General features: G+C 48.5%; 1 protein-coding gene across 1 annotated transcript; it reads right to left on the bottom strand.

The window, feature by feature from the left end:
- Positions 1-2,009: 2,009 nt before the first annotated feature.
- On the bottom strand, positions 2,010-15,154 carry LOC137349003 (zinc finger protein 135-like). Its single transcript, XM_068014255.1, has 2 exons — positions 15,077-15,154; positions 2,010-5,491 (listed from the first exon to the last, which is right to left on the bottom strand). Exon 2 carries the CDS (start codon positions 5,139-5,141, stop codon positions 3,963-3,965), a length of 1,179 nt encoding a protein of 392 aa, XP_067870356.1. The 5' UTR covers positions 5,142-5,491; positions 15,077-15,154; the 3' UTR covers positions 2,010-3,962.
- Between the last annotated feature and the right edge of the window lie 1,842 nt (positions 15,155-16,996).

The following is a 16,996-nucleotide window of genomic DNA, read 5'->3' as shown; positions in this document are numbered from 1 at the left end:
TCTATCACTGTCAGTTTGTTGCTTCCTCTCTCGATCTGTGTTTCACTTTCTTTGTCTTTCTCACTCCACCTGCCTGTCTCACTCTCTGCTTATCTCTTACTCTCTCTGTCTGTCCATCTCTTTCTCTCTTGGTCTCATACAGACACAACTGGACCAATGTTCCCAGTCATTTCCAATCAGGGTCCATGAATCTGATGATGGATAAGAACAACATTAACCAGAATGGAAGGAAATCAGACTCATCCTGATGTGAGTCAGGTGTTGACTTAAAGCCTAACTCCCTGAGCCTACAACCTTCAGCAGGGTCAGTGGTGGAGTTTCACAGTGGTGGAGAGTGATCCCAGAGCAACTGTTGCTGTCGCATCCTCGTGAATGCTCGGAGTCATTTATTTTAGTTATCCTGGTGTCCAACACATATGCGTCAATAAAACTGGGAATTCCTGGAAACACACTGCAGGTCCTCCTTTATTTGGTGAAAAATGTCTGTTGCATAATTGTACCAGCAGTTAACAGGCTCCTGTAAACTCCTCCATCTGCTATTACAATGCAGACTTTAATCTATTTATTTTAAACAGGTTTGTTTGAAATGCATTAACAGCTGTCTTAAAATGATGGACTCAGGACTGACACACATCATGTTAAATCTTCGCAGAATAATTACCAGCCATTTTCATTCTGGAAACTAAACCTGCCGTTTCACTTACAGTCAGGAACAGATCACAGTTTTACACCAATCACTGATTTGACAGCACATTTCCAGCATTCACTGTTGTTCTTCCTGATTCTAAACACAGTTGTAAAGGAGCCTTCTGTTCCGTGCCCAGGAGCTGGGACATATTTCTTACACAACTCAAGATTAACCCACACGGGGACCTTGCTGTCAGTGAAGAGAGATGAGAAAGACCAAAGTGCCGTTTGTCCCTCTCAGCGTTACCCTGAAGGCCTGTGTCCAGGCAGTTCTGATCCTGCTGTATGATCCTCCCCCCCAGATTGTCCTTTCTGAGCTCTAGCCAGGTGATGTTAAACACTCAGGGGGGAAAGACAAAAATCTACAACAATGTGTTTAAACCAAAGCTGATTTATTTCAAATCTATCCAGTATATTAACCTCCAGCCTAGGTAGAGGGTTTATTAATATCAGTAGAAACAAACTCCAACTGTCAGAATAGGAACAGAGAAAATTTACAGCTTAGAAGGAGGCCATTCAGCTCATCATATCTGTGATGGCTGAAGTAAAAGCTATCCAGCCTATTCCCACTTTCCAGCTCTTGGTCTGTTGTGGTTCTGTAGGTTACAGCACTTCACGTGCATATCCAAGTGTTTTTTTTTAATGTGATGAGGGTTTCTGCCTCTACCACCCTTTCAGACAGTGAGTTCCAGACCCCCACCACCCTCTGGGTGAAATGATTTCTCCACTCCCCTCTAATCCTTCTGTCAATTATTTTAAATCTATGCCCTCTGATTATTGACCTCTCAGCTAAGGGAAACGGGTCCTTCCTATCAACTCTGTTTAGGCCCTGCATAATTTTATACACCTCAATTAAATCTCTCCTCAGCCTCCTCTGTTCCCAAGAAAACAACCCCAACCTATCCAATCTTTCATCATAGTCAAAATTCTCCAGTCCTGCCAACATCCTCATAAATCTCCTCTGCACCCTCTCTGGTGCGATCACACATATCCTGGAATGCGGTGACCAGAACTGTATGCAGTACTCTAGCTGTGGTCTAACTGTGTTTTATTCAGGTCTTGCATAGCCTCCCTACTCTTAAAAGACTGGAAATACTCAGCAGATTTGACAGCATCTGTGGAGGCAGGAACAAAGTTAACATTTCAGGTCTGTGATGTTTCATCAACAGAAAATGCTGCAAATACTCCCTGCTCTTATATTCTGTGCCTCAGCTAATAAAAAAAAAAATCCCATATGCATTCTTAACCACCTTATCTACCTGTCCTGCTACCTTCAGAGATCTGGGGACAGGCACTCCTAGATCCCTGAAGGTAGCAGGACAGGTAGATATGGTGGTTAAGAATGCATATGGTATTCTACCAGTAATATTGTATTTCCTTGCCTTCTTAGCCTTCCATAAATGCATTACCTCACACTTCTCCGAATTGAACTCCATTTGCCTCTTTTCTGCTCATGGTCCATTGATAAATACTGTGGCTACAACAGCAGGGTCAGAGGCTAGGAATCCTGTGGCGACTAACTCACCTCCTGACTCCCCAAAGCCTGTCCACTATCTACAAGTCAGGAGTGTGATCACTTGCCTGGATGGGTGCAACTCCAACAACACTCAAGAAGCTCGACACCCATCCAGGACAAAGCAGCCCGCTTGATTGGCACCCCATCTATAAACATTCACTCCCTCCACCACCGACGCATAGTGGCAGCAGTAAAATCTACAAGATGCACTGCAGCAATGCACCAAGGCTCCTTAGACAGCACCTTCCAAACCCGCGATCTCTACCAACTAGAAGGACAAAGGCAGAAAATGCATGGGAACACCACCACCTGCAAGTTCCCCTCCAAGTCACACACCATCCTGACTTGGAACTATATCACCGTTCCTTCACTGTCGCTGGGTCAAAATCCTGGAACTCCCTTCCTAACAGCACTGTGGGTATACCTACGCCACATGGACTGCAGCGGTTCAAGAAGGCAGCTCACCACCACCTTCTCAAGGGCAATTAGGGATGGGCAATAAATGCTGGCCTGGCCTGCGACGCCCACATTCCATGAATGAATTTAAAAAAATCTTCCTCCAGTCTACAGCTTTCTTCTTCATTATGTCACGGTCTTGTTTTTTTCTCCTCAGAAATATTGTCTATGCCTTTAAGACTGTAAAAAGGTCAGTGCACCTTTAAGACAATGTTTTGGAGATTCAGTCTGCCAGAGTGCATCCTGGTTGCCAAGCAACAGCAGCAAGAGGTAGGAATATGGGATTAATGTAGGACTAGTATAAATGGGTGTTTGATGGTCAGCACAGACCCGGTGGGCCAAAGGGCCTTTTTCAGTGCTGTATCTCTAAATAAAAAAAAGAGGTCACATGGTTCAATTTTGCTATTTGACTTTTGCAAACTAGCTGGCACAGACTGGTTTAGGCAGAGACTGTTCCAGCAGTTGAAGGAAGAAGCCATTTTATTTCTCTCTGTCTCTCAAGTAGATTCGACAAAGCAACAAGCCAAATTAATTCCCTCAGAAGATAAGAAAAGCTTTTCTTTCTCAACAAAGTATCGGTATTGCTGGGTTCACCACTGGAGGGACAGTTGATGATACAACAGCCAAACTGCTAAATTCCTATCTTTGAAGGACATTATTTTTCCCATCGGGCCACTGTGAAGACTTCAAGTGACCTTTCTACATTGGAAGACTCCATTCGTCAGGAATGTAACTTGCAAAGACTTTTTTTTTCCAGTCAGCTAATTAAAAACAAAACTACTGTTAGTTTGCGTATATGTATGTGAATGCAGGAGTTAGATTTTTAAATAAGAAGTTATAAGTACTTTAGATATTGGTTTATCTTAGTGTTTAAGATTTTAGTTTTTAAAAAATAAATAGTTAATTTGTTGATATCTAAAGATACCTGGTTTGGTCCACTGCATTCGGGGGTTACTAGATTGTTCGATTTGGAAAGCTTAAAGAAATATGCTGCGACCTGTGGAGCGACGGGACTGAATTAACAGTACGTTGCTTCCACCGCGATCAGAATCATATATTTTAATTGGGGGGCTTTGTCCTGCACCATTGTAACAATTATCAACCCCATGACCAAGTTTTTGTATCATCTGCAAACTTCTTAATCATGCCCCCTACATTGAAGTCTAAATAATTGATATGTAACCACAAAAAGAAAGCGGCCTAGTGCTGAGCCCTTTGGAAACCCAACTGGAAAAAAGCTTTCAGTCAAGACTCAGTTCAGGATGTGATTAACAGCAGCAACATCAGAATCCAATCCCTGCAGTCACTTGTGAACTTGCTGGTGTCTCAGCAGGTTCGATGACTGAGTGAATCCCTTCCCACATGCACAGCAGGTGAACGACCTCTCCCTGGTGTGAACCTGCTGGTGTGTCAGCAGATTCCTTTTACTTTTAAAACTTTTCTCACAGCTGAAACATTTAAAAGGTCTCTTATCAGTGTGAACAAGTTGGTGTTCAGTGAGGTGGGATGACTGATTGAATCCCTTTCCACAGACAGAGCAGGTGAAGGGTCTCTCCCCAGTGTGAGTACGTTGGTGTTTTATCAGATCGTTTTTGTGTTTAAATCTCTTTTCACAGTCGTAACATTTTAAAGGTCTCTCATCAGTGTGAACAAGTTGATGTTCAGTGAGGTGGGATGACTGAGTGAATCCCATTCCACAAACAGAGCAAGTGAACGGTCTCTCCCCAGTGTGAGTACGTTGGTGGTTCAGTAAATTCTTTGTGCTTTTAAAGCTCTTCCCACAGTCAGAACAGATAAATGGTCTCTTATCAGAGTGAAGTCGCTGGTGTGTCCGGAGGTTTGATAAAACAGTAAATCCCTTCCCACATTCAAGACAGGTGAATGGCCTCTCTCCAGTATGAACTCGCCGGTGTGTATAGAGGGTGGATGACTGAGTGAATCCCTTCCCACACACACAGCAGGTGAACGGCCTCTCCCCAGTGTGAGTGCGTTGATGGTTCAGTAAATCAATTTTACTTTTAAAGCTATTCCCACAGTTAGAACATTGAAAAGGTCTGTTATCAGAGTGAACTAGTTGATGTCTCAGGAGGTGGGATGACTGTGTGAATCCCTTCCCGCACACAGAGCAGATAAACGGCCTCTCCCCAGTGTGAGTGCGTTGGTGTGCCAGTAGATCCTTTGTGCTTTTAAAGCTCTTCTCACAGTCAGAACATTTGAACGGTCTCTTAGCAGAGTGAACCCGCTTGTGTTGCTGGAGGGTTGATAAAACATTAAATTCCTTCCCACATTCAAGGCAGATGAACGGCCTCTCTCCAGTATGAACTCGCTGGTGTGCATAGAGACCGGATGACTGAGTGAATCCCTTTCCACACACAGAGCAGGTAAACGGCCTCTCCCCAGTGTGACTGCGCCAATGAATTTCCAGCTCAGACGGGTAACTGAATCCTTTCCCACAGTCCCCACACTTCCATGATTTTGCCATGGTACGAGTGTCCTTGTGTCTTTCCAGGTTGGATGATCAGTTAAAGCCTCGTCCACACCGAGACGTGTCTACAGTATCTCTCCACTGTGAATGTTGCGATGTTTTTCAGGCTGTGTAACTGGTGAAAGTTCTTTCCACATTCAGTACACTCTCACTCGGGTGTGTGTGTCTGTGCTTTTCCAGTCACACTGATGTTTGAAATCTTCTCCCAGAGACAGAAAAGACAAACATTTCTCCTTCCACATTCAAAAGCCGATGATATTTTGGTCCTGATGAATTGAGTGACTGCCAGATCTTGATGTGATGTTTGGTTTGAGCTTCCCATCTGCAAATCCTCCCCTTCTAATACCCTATAACGGAAGATTACATAGGATTACTTAAAATATACAATACACAAACAGGCCATTCAGCCCAACTAGTCTGTGCTGGTGTTTATATCGCTCATGAATCTCCTCCCATTCTGTCTACCTCATCTCAGCCTTTCAGCAGATCTTTTTGTTGCCTTTGCTCTCATGGACTTGTCTAGTTTCCTTTTGAAAGCATCTACGCCATTTACCTCAAACATTTCCTGTGGTATCGAGTTCCACATTCTACCCACTCTCTGAGTAAAGAAATCTCTCCTCTGGATTTACAACGAACTGTCTTGTATTTATTGCCCCTAAGTTTGGATTCTCCCACAAGTGGAAACATTCTCTCCACGTTCAACCCATTGATAATTTTAAAGACCTCGATCAGATCACCTCCAAGTCTTCCCTTTACTAAAGAAAAATGCCTAAATAGAATTGGTCCAGCACAGGAGGAGGCCATTCAGTCCATCCTGTCTGCCCTGGCTTTCCGAGTGAGCAATTCACTTCATGCCACCTGCTGCACCATGCTTCAAGCCATGCATTGATCCTCCCAAGCTTCCTATTTCTACACTCGCTCGGACATGGCACTGGAAGTAACCCAAAGATTACTAACCTCCAGGTCCTACTCTATAACTTCCTCCCTAGCTCCTGAAAATTTGTCCATAGGACCTCAATACCTGCCCTTGCTATGTCATTGGTACCAACGCGTACCACAACATCTGGCTCACTCCTTTCCCCCTATAGAATATCCTGCACCCTCTCCATGATGTCCTTTACCCTAGCAGGGAGGAAATACAATCTGCAGGACTCATGATAACGGTTAAAGAAATGGCTGTCTGTCCCCCTGACTGCATGACGTGTCCTGAAGTTCCCACATGGCACAGGAATTGCAGGCACCATGTTTCAGCTGCCCATCCGTGATCTAAAAAATATCCTCTCTTCCCTTTTTTCACGCTCTATTTAATACCCTGTTTAAACTATCAATTTTAATGAATATCTCTAGTTCTGCTCTGTGCTTATACTCTTATTACAACACTTACTGTTACAGGACCCTGACTGAATAATTTTAATGCCCCAGCTCCTAATTAGAAGCAATACCCTCCCTGCTGGTTTCGCTGTCTCTCTAGATGATACATTATAAAATTCGCCTTAGTTTTTCATTTTTATACGAATGAATCGATCAAGTTTTATTTTATATTTGATTAATTTAGCTTAAATTAAAAGCTTACTGGTATACTTACTCCGGCTAGCTTTCTGTTTCCCCACAGCTTCCCTCCGAACCTCTGCTCCTCTCTCACTGCTTCCCTCCGAACCTCCGCTCCTCTCCCACAGCTTCCCTCCAAACCTCCGCTCCTCTCCCACAGCTTCCCTCCGAACTTCCGCTCCTCTCCCACAGCTTCCCTCCGAACCTCTGCTTCTCTCCCACAGCTTCCCTCCGAACCTCCGCTCCTCTCCCACAGCTTCCCTCCGAACCTCCGCTCCTCTCCCACAGCTTCCCTCCGAACCTCTGCTCCTCTCCCACAGCTTCCCTCCGAACCTCCGCTCCTCTCCCACAGCTTCCCTCCGAACCTCCGCTCCTCTCCCACAGCTTCCCTCCGAACCTCAGCTCCTCTCCCGCTGCTTCCCTCCGAACCTCTCCCACTGCTTCCCTCCGAACCTCCGCTCCTCTCCCACTGCTTCCCTCCGAACCTCCGCTCCTCTCTCACTGCTTCCCTCCAAACCTCTGCTCCTCTCCCACAGCTTCCCTCTGAAACTCCGCTCCTCTCCCACTGCTTCCCTCCGAACCTCTGCTCGTCTCCCACAGCTTCCCTCCGAACCTCCGCTCGTCTCCCACAGCTTCCCTCCGAACCTCCGCTCGTCTCCCACAGCTTCCCTCCGAACCTCCGCTCTTCTCCCACAGCTTCCCTCTGAACCTTCGCTCCTCTCCCACTCCTTCCCTCCACTCCTCTCCCACTGCTTCCCTCCGAACCTCTGCTCCTCTTCCACTGCTTCCCTCCGAACCTCCGCTCCTCTCCCACTGCTTCCCTCCGAAACTCCTCTCCTCTCCCACTGCTTCCCTCCGAACCTCCGCTCCTCTCCCACTGCTTCCCTCCGAAACTCCTCTCCTCTCCCACTGCTTCCCTCCGAAACTCCTCTCCTCTCCCACTGCTTCCCTCCGAACCTCCGCTCCTCTCCCACTGCTTCCCTCCGAAACTCCTCTCCTCTCCCACTGCTTCCCTCCGAACCTCCGCTCCTCTCCCACTGCTTCCCTCCGAAACTCCGCTCCTGTCCCGCTGCTTCTCTCCTCTCCTCTCCCACTGCTTCCCTCCGAACCTCCGCTCCTCTCCCACTGCTTCCCTCCGAACCGCCGCTCCTGTCCCACTGCTTCCCTCCGAAACTCCGCTCCTCTCCCGCTGCTTCTCTCCGAACCTCCTCTCCTCTCCCACTGCTTCCCTCCGAACCTCCGCTCTTCTCCCACAGCTTCCCTCTGAACCTCCGCTCCTCTCCCACTGCTTCCCTCCGAACCTCCACTCCTCTCCCGCTGCTTCTCTCCGAACCTCCTCTCCTCTCCCGCTGCTTCCCTCCGAACCTCCGCTCCTCTCCCGCTTCTTCTCTCCGAACCTCCTCTCCTCTCTCGCTGCTTCCCTCCGAACCTCCGCACCTCTCCCGCTGCTTCTCTCCGAACCTCCTCTCCTTTCCCGCTGCTTCCCTCCGAACCTCCGCTCCTCTCCCACTGCTTCCCTCCGCTCCTCTCCCACTGCTTCCCTCCGAACCTCCGCTCCTCTCCCGCTGCTTCACTCCAAACCTCCTCTCCTTTCCCGCTGCTTCCCTCCGAACCGCCGCTCCTCTCCCACTGCTTCCCTCTGAACCGCCGCTCGTCTCCCACAGCTTCCCTCTGAACCTCTCCCACTCCTTCCCTCCGCTCCTCTCCCACTGCTTCCCTCCGAACCTCCGCTTGTCTCCCACAGCTTCCCTCCGAACCTCCGCTCTTCTCCCACAGCTTCCCTCCGAACCTCCGCTCTTCTCCCACAGCTTCCCTCCGAACCTCCGCTCCTCTCCCGCTTCTTCTCTCCGAACCTCCTCTCCTCTCTCGCTGCTTCCCTCCGAACCTCCGCACCTCTCCCGCTGCTTCTCTCCGAACCTCCTCTCCTTTCCCGCTGCTTCCCTCCGAACCTCCGCTCCTCTCCCACTGCTTCCCTCCGCTCCTCTCCCACTGCTTCCCTCCGAACCTCCGCTCCTCTCCCGCTGCTTCACTCCAAACCTCCTCTCCTTTCCCGCTGCTTCCCTCCGAACCGCCGCTCCTCTCCCACTGCTTCCCTCCGAACCTCCGCTCTTCTCCCACAGCTTCCCTCTGAACCTCTGCTCCTCTCCCACTCCTTCCCTCCGCTCCTCTCCCACTGCTTCCCTCCGAACCTCCGCTTGTCTCCCACAGCTTCCCTCCGAACCTCCGCTCTTCTCCCACAGCTTCCCTCCGAACCTCCGCTCCTCTCCCGTTGCTTCCCTCCGGCCGCTGAGCCTCCGCTCCTCTCCTGCTGCTTCCCTCTGAACCTCCGCCCTTCTCCCGTTGCTTCCCTCCAATCCACTGCTCCTCTCCCGCTGCTTCCCTCTGAACCTCTGCTCCTCCGCTCCTCTCGCACAGCTTCCCTCCGAACCTCCGCTCCTCTCCCGCTGCTTCCCTCTGAACTTCTGCTCCTCCGCTCCTCTCGCACAGCTTCCCTCCGAACCTCCGCTCCTCTCCCACTGCTTCCCTCCGAACCTCCGCTCCTCTCCCACTGCTTCCCTCCGAACCTCCGCTCGTCTCCCACAGCTTCCCTCCGAACCTCCGCTCTTCTCCCACAGCTTCCCTCCGAACCTCCGCTCTTCTCCCACAGCTTCCCTCCGAACCTCCGCTCCTCTCCCGTTGCTTCCCTCCGGCCTCTGAGCCTCCACTCCTCTCCTGCTGCTTCCCTCTGAACCTCCGCCCCTCTCCTGCTGCTTCCCTCTGAACCTCCGCCCTTCTCCCATTGCTTCCCTCCAATCCACTGCTCCTCTCCCGCTGCTTCCCTCTGAACCTCTGCTCCTCCGTTCCTCTCCCACAGCTTCCCTCCGAACCTCTGCTCCTCCGCTCCTCTCCCACAGCTTCCCTCCGAACCTCCGCTCCTCTCCCACTGCTTCCCTCTGAACCTCTGCTCCTCTCCCGCTGGTTCCCTCCGAACCTCTGCTTCCCTCTGAACCTCCGCTTCTCTCCCACTCCTTCCCTCCGAACCTTCGCTCCTCTCCCGCTGCTTCCCTCTGAACCTCTGCTCCTCTCCCGCTGGTTCCCTCCGAACCTCTGCTTCCCTCTGAACCTCCGCTTCTCTCCCACTCCTTCCCTCCGAACCTTCGCTCCTCTCCCGCTGCTTCCCTCCGAACCTCTGCTCCTCTCCCACTGCTTCCCTCCGAACCTCTGCTTCCCTCTGAAGCTCTGCTCCTCTCCCACTCCTTCCCTCCGAACCGCCGCTCCTCTCCCACTGCTTCCCTCCGAACCTCCACTCCTCTCCCACTGCTTCCCTCCGAACCTCCGCTCGTCTCCCACAGCTTCCCTCCGAACCTCCGCTCTTCTCCCACAGCTTCCCTCCGAACCCCCGCTCCTCTCCCGTTGCTTCCCTCCGGCCTCTGAGCCTCCACTCCTCTCCTGCTGCTTCCCTCTGAACCTCCGCCCTTCTCCCATTGCTTCCCTCCAATCCACTGCTCCTCTCCCGCTGCTTCCCTCTGAACCTCTGCTCCTCCGTTCCTCTCCCACAGCTTCCCTCCGAACCTCTGCTCCTCCGCTCCTCTCCCACAGCTTCCCTCCGAACCTCCGCTCCTCTCCCACTGCTTCCCTCTGAACCTCTGCTCCTCTCCCGCTGGTTCCCTCCGAACCTCTGCTTCCCTCTGAACCTCCGCTTCTCTCCCACTCCTTCCCTCTGAACCTCTGCTCCTCTCCCGCTGCTTCCCTCCGGCTTCTGAACCTTTTGGCCGTGCTTTTTAAATCTCCACTCCTCTCCCACTGCTTCTGTATAGTGTAGAATCCAGTGGCTAGGTCAGAGCTCGAGTGTGATATTTAGTTTGAGTTTCCCATCTGTAAATCCTCTCTTTCTAATTCCTAATTTCACTTCTGAAAGGTCTGGTTTGATGTTTAGTCTATGCCCCAAATCCAAGACTCCTCAAATAGCAGAAATAGTTTCTGTTACGTTTAATATCTTGAAAACTGATATCAAATCATCCCTTAACCTTCTAAATTCCAGGGAATACCTTAATCTCTGTAATATCCTTGAAATTTGACCCTTGTATTCTAGGTATCGTTTTGATAAATCTACACTGCACCCCCTCCAAGGCCAATATATCCTTCCTAAGGTGTGATGCCCAGAATCACTTTCAGTATTCCAGGTGTGCTCTAACCAGGGCTTTGTATAGCTGAAGCATGACATCTACCCCCTTGTATTCTAGTCTGGATATAACGACCAGAGTTGAATTAGACTTTTTGATTATCTTCTGTACCTATTGATGGCATTTTAATGATTTAGGTACCTAGACACCAAGGTGACTTTAGACAGCCACTGTTTCTCACTTTTCAGCATTTAGAAAGTACTCTGTTTTATCCTCTTTAGGTTCAAGGTGGATGACCTCACATTTACCTACACTGAAATCCATTTGCTACAGTTTTGCACATTGACTTAATCAATTAATATCTCTTTGTAATTGTATGCTTCCATCCACACTTCTTACAATTTCACCCATCTTTGTGTCATTGGCAAATTTGAAAAAGTGCCTTCCTATCCCATCATCTATGTCATTAATAAATACAGTGACTTGTTGAAGCCTCAACACAGATCCTTGCTTGACATCACTAGTCACATCCTGCCAATTAGATTACCTGCTCATTATTCCTACTCTCTGTCTCCTGCTGCTCAGCCAATTTCTTAACCTGGTCAATAATGTGTCTTCAATTCCATTGGCTTCAATTTTAGCTAACAGTCTTTTATGAAGTTCTTTATCAAAGTCCATATAAATAACATCCATAGACATTTCCCTGTGCGCTACTTTAGTCAACTCTCCAAAAAAAAAATCATTTTCTCTCATGTTCCCCCAAAGCTGTAAATCCCTGACACACACACTCTCCCTCCTCCCTGTGCTGAAATCCAAACCCATCACACCATCTGCACCATTTCTTTCCTCCACTGCCAGTTTTCTCCCTCCCTCTACTCTGTCTGGGTTCAGTTCTCCAGCCCGTGTGCAGAGTGAGAACCAAATCAATGAGTCAATGATTTTCACACCGGGTCACTGGGACCCTGAAGCCCCGCCCACGCTGTGCGTCATCACCAAAATGGCCGCGCATGCGCTCTGCTCCCCGCTCAACCAAGATGGCGGCCATTATCCTGGGCCTGTTGCCGGAAAAAGCTGCAAACGTGGGACCTGGAGGTTTTTATTTGGGGATTGTGGCCTACACCAGTGTTTCTGAAGCCTCCCCGCCCACCCTCCCTGTGAACACAGCTCCTGCAGCCATCGATGGACCACATTCTGCCTCGCCAGGAATCCGGGGTAAATACATTGAACAACTGCTCCTTTAACTCCACTTTCTCCAAATAAAAGATGTTGCTGTGGATACCTGGATAGGTCTGAGATATTCCTGTCTTTTGTGGGATATATGGAACGTTCTTTGTTCTAGTCCTACTCAGACCCGCTCCCTCACCTTTTTTTCTGATATATTGATGACTTTATTGGTGCTATTTCCTGCTCTTATCCTGAACTGGAAAATTTCATCAACTTTGTTTCCAATATCTACCATCTCTCACCTTCACATGGTCCATCTCCGACTCTTTCCTTTCCATCCTCGACTTCTCTGTCTCCATTTCTGGGGATAGTCTATCGACCAATATCAACTTTTAGCCCACTGCTCCTCACAATTACCTAGAATACACTTCCTCATACACAGCTTCCTGCAGGACACTATTCCGTTCTCCCAGTTTCTCCGTCTCCATTCTCCCTGTTCTGACAATGCTACCTTGTCTTATGAGGAAAGGTTGGACAGTCTGGGCTTGTTTTCACTGGAGTTTAGAAGAGTGAGGGGAGACTTGATTCAAGTATGTAAGATCCTGAACAGTCTTGATAAGGCGGCTGTGGAAAGGATGTTTCCTTTTGTGGGTGAGTCCAGAACAAGGGGTCACTGTTTTAAAATTAGGGGTCGCCCTTTTAGGACAGAGATGAGGAGAAATTTTTTCTCTCAGAGGGTTGTGAGATTTTGGAATTCTCTGCCTCAGAAGGTGGTGGAGGCAGGATCATTGAATATTTTTAAGGCGGAAGTAAATAGATTCTTGTTAGGCAATGGAATCAAAGATTATCGGGGTAGATGGGAGTATGAAATTCGAGACAAACAGGTCAGCCATGATCTTATTGAATGGTGGAGCAGGCTCAATGGGCCGAATGGCCTACCTATGCTCCTAATTCTTATGGTTGCAATGTCGTACCTTCCATTCCAGCGCTTCTGGTACGTCTTCCTTTTTCCTAACAGAGGACTCCTAACCCCACCCCCCAATTTGTGGTTGACAGAACCTGACCATGTGCTTTTCATTTCCTGCACATCTGCTCTCACCCCTTCCCTCCATCTTAGAAGTACAACAGGATTCCGCTTGTCCTCACCTACCACCCCACCAGCCTCCACATTCAACGGATCATCCTCTGCATTTTCCACCACATCCAGCATGATGCCACGATGAAACACCTCTTCCCTTTCATCATTCCAAAGGAATGTGCTTTCCAAGCACAATGACGCCCTCTTCAATCACTCCAAACACCCGGTTCCCATGGCACCTTCCAATAAAGCACAGGAGATGCAACACGTGCCTTTTCACTCTTCCTTTCTTACCGTCCAAGGCCTCAAACACTCTTTCCACGTGAAACAACACTTTACTTGTGCTTCTATCAATTCAGTATACTGTATTTAGTTTAGTTTAGAGATACAGTACTGAAACAGGCCCTTCGGCCCACCGAGTCTGTGCCGACCATCAACCACCCATTTATACTAATCCTACACTAATCCCATACTAATCCCATATTCCTACCACATCCCCATCTGTCCCTATATTTCCCTACCACTGACCTATACTAGGGGCAATTGCTAATGGCCAATTTACCTATCAACCTGCAAGTCTTTGGCATGTGGGAGGAAACCGGAGCACCCGGAGGAAACCCACGCAAACACAGGGAGAACTTGCAAACTCCACACAGGCAGTACCCAGAATTGAACCCGGGTCGCTGGAGCTGTGAGGCTGCGGTGCTAACCACTGTGCTCACAATGCATTCTCCTCCACTGGGGAGACCGAGCACAGCTTGGGTAATCGCTTTGCAGAACACCTCCAGTCAGTAAGCTTCTGGTTACCTGCCACTTTGATTCTCCACACCACTCCCACACTGACCTCTCTGTCCTTGACCTCACACATGGTTCTAATGAAGTTCACTTTAGATGAGGCACTTTACAGCTTTCCAGACTCAACACTGAGTTCAACAATTTAGATCATGATCTCTGACCTCATTTTATTTTTGGATGGCAGCTGTTGGTGAGTATTCTGCTTTTCCCATTTACCCCTCATCTAGATCCATATTTTGTTTCTTCTCTTGTCCCATTACCATCCCCTTTTTGCCTTGCACCATCATCCCTTTGTTATTTAATCTCTTTTCCCTTCCATGCCATCACAGACCTTCCTTTTTGTCCTTTCCTTTAGTCTCCACTATCCTTTTTCTGCCTCTTTACTTGTTTAAAACTTGATCCCTTATGATGCAAGAGCAACTCACTTTAGTCCCACTCCCCTTTTTCCAGTAGCCCTGCAATTTTTTTCTCTTCAGATAATTATTCAATTTTCTTTTGAAGGCCTCTTTTGAATCTGCCTCCACCACACGGAGGCAGTGCATTCCAGATCCGAACCACTTGCTACGGAAAAATGTTTTTCATGTCGGTGTTGCTTCTTTTGCCAATTACTTTAAATCGGTGTCTACTGGTTCTGGATCCTTCGGCCGATGAGATATTTCTTTTTAAACTCAGCGATTTGCTGTGATTTGGAACCCACTGCTTGAAAGGGTGTTAGAAGCAGTTTCAAGAGGGAATTGTATAAAGAATTGAATGGGGGAAAAAAATCAAAAGATGCAGAAGAGTGGGGGAGTCGGACTTACTCGGTGGCTCTAACAAAGAGACGGCACAGGCACGATGGATCGAATAGAGAGACCTCTATTCTACAAGTAAATGGCGGACTGCTAAGTGACGAATGTGATAACTCGACCAAAGTGCCGGAACAGGCCTTCTTCTCTGCTGACTATTAGGGAACAATGAAAACATAAATTACCCAGAATGCCCCGCGCGGTAGAATATGGCCTATCGCCATTAGAATGACCGTAACACGCAGGCGTGAAAAAGACCTGATTTCCCCCCCCCCCCCCCCGGAGACAGACTGCCTGCTGGGAGCTACCACAAGCAGCTGAGCGGGGCCTAGCAACATAGAGCCTATGCAGCTCTCAGACCCCAAAGCAGAGCCGCAGCTTCGGCAGACATGTGGAGAGAGTCCCGGGGATCGGGCGGGGCATTATTAAACCGATGGTGCAGCGCCTCCCCAATCCTACCCGCTGCTTCCCGGTTTTTTCTCCCGTTTTCACCGAGTCCGGCTCGCAACAAACAACAGCATCAAGGCCGCCCAGAATGCCCCGCGCCAGACCCTGGGGAGCATGCGTACGCAGCGCATGGGGAAATCAGCGCGCTGGATAGAGCGGTTTCTAGGCTTCAGAGAATTGTGGGAACCCCAGCCGCCATTAGGTAGTGGCTTTCGGTTTTTTTTTGCAGACTGACGGAGGGCCAGCGACCTGAAACGTGAACGGTTTCTCTTTCCACAGATGCTGCCTGATCTGCTGAGTATTTCCAGCATTTTCTCTTTTTATTTCATATTTCCAGCATCTATAGTGTTTTTATTTTGTTTTATTGGAGGCGCTAATCACCGAACCGAGTCTAGAAACACAGTCGGACCAATTAAAATCCAGTTTGAATCCGGGTAGGTGTTGGATGCAGTCGCTGACTTCCTGTGTAGGTCTTTTTTTGTTGCATCAGTTTAAGTTGGAGTGGAGATGGAGGATAACTTACTGATTTAAAGATGAGTACTTTTGAGTTCAGTAGGGCGCAAAAAACGGCGGGTGGGACTGTCAAGGGAGGTAGACACTGTCCCAACAATGTCAAAGAGGATTATTTAATGAACAAATATTTCTGCAGAGGATTTGAATCCATTTTACATACCCTTAATGAAAGTTTTTGTTGGGATATGGGTGTTGCTAGCAAGACCAGCATCTTTTGCCAATCCCTAATTGCCCCAACTCAGGAAGCACTTCACACAAAGGCTAGTAGATATCTGGACCTCTCATTCCCAAAAAGCTGGGGGTCAATTGAAAATTTCAAAATTGAGATTGATAGATTTTTGTTGGGCAAGTGTATTAAGTATTAGGGAACCAAAGCGGTAGATGAAATTAAGATGCAGATCAATCATGATCTAATTGAACAATGGCACTGCCTGGAGGGGCTGGGGAGCCTACTTCTATTCCGATTTTCCTGTTTCTGAGACCCTGAATAAGAGACCAGAGGCCCCATGTTTGTCCCGCGGTGACAGGCCGCCTTCGTGGGTAGGGTGAGGTAACAGCGCATGTGCAGTCAACTTGGTGATGAAACGGAGAGTGGGTGGGGCTTCAGGGTTCCAGTGGCCAGGAGAGAAAGTCATTGACTCATTTTCTCACTCACTTTCCCGGGGACTGGAGAACTGAACCCAGCCAGAACAGAGGGAGGGAGAAAACTAGGAGTGCACACAGATTTACATCTGGTATAGAAACTAGAACTACAGAACATGGTTTGCTTTTTTAGGTGATAAAAGAAGCGAATCAAGCACTGGTGTTCATTTCTAGAGTAATAGAATTGAGGTGCGGCGCAGTGGTTAGCACCCCAGCCTCACAGCTCCAGCGACCCGGGTTCAATTCTGGGTACTGCCTGTGTGGAGTTTGCAAGTTCTCCCTGTGTCTGCGTGGGTTTCCGCCTGGTGCTCCGGTTTCCTCCCACATGCCAAAGACTTGCAGGTTGATAGGTAAATTGGCCATTATAAATTGCCCCTAGTATAGGTAGGTGGTAGGGAAATATAGGGACAGGTGGGGATGTGGTAGGAATATGGAATTAGTGTAGGATTAGTATAAATGGGTGGTTGATGGTCGGCACAGACTCAGTGGGCCGAAGGGCCTGTTTCAGTGCTGTATCTCTAAACTAAACTAAGCTAAAAACAAAGAAGTTATGTTAAGATTGTATCAAATCTTGGTTAGATCATACTTGGAGTATTGTGCACAGTTCTGGTCTCCATATTATAAAAAAAGATATAGAATCACTGGATATAGGTGTAAAAGATTCACAAGGATAATACCAAAACTGAGAAGCTATACTTATCCAGAAAGACTGACTCATTTGTCTAGAAAAGAGAGAGCTGAGGAGTGACCTGATCATGATCTTTAAGATTCTGAAAG

The sequence above is a fragment of the Heterodontus francisci genome, chromosome 34, assembly GCF_036365525.1.
Source record: "Heterodontus francisci isolate sHetFra1 chromosome 34, sHetFra1.hap1, whole genome shotgun sequence".
Taxonomy (NCBI): domain Eukaryota; kingdom Metazoa; phylum Chordata; class Chondrichthyes; order Heterodontiformes; family Heterodontidae; genus Heterodontus; species Heterodontus francisci.
This window is presented reverse-complemented; position numbering and strand designations above follow the sequence as displayed.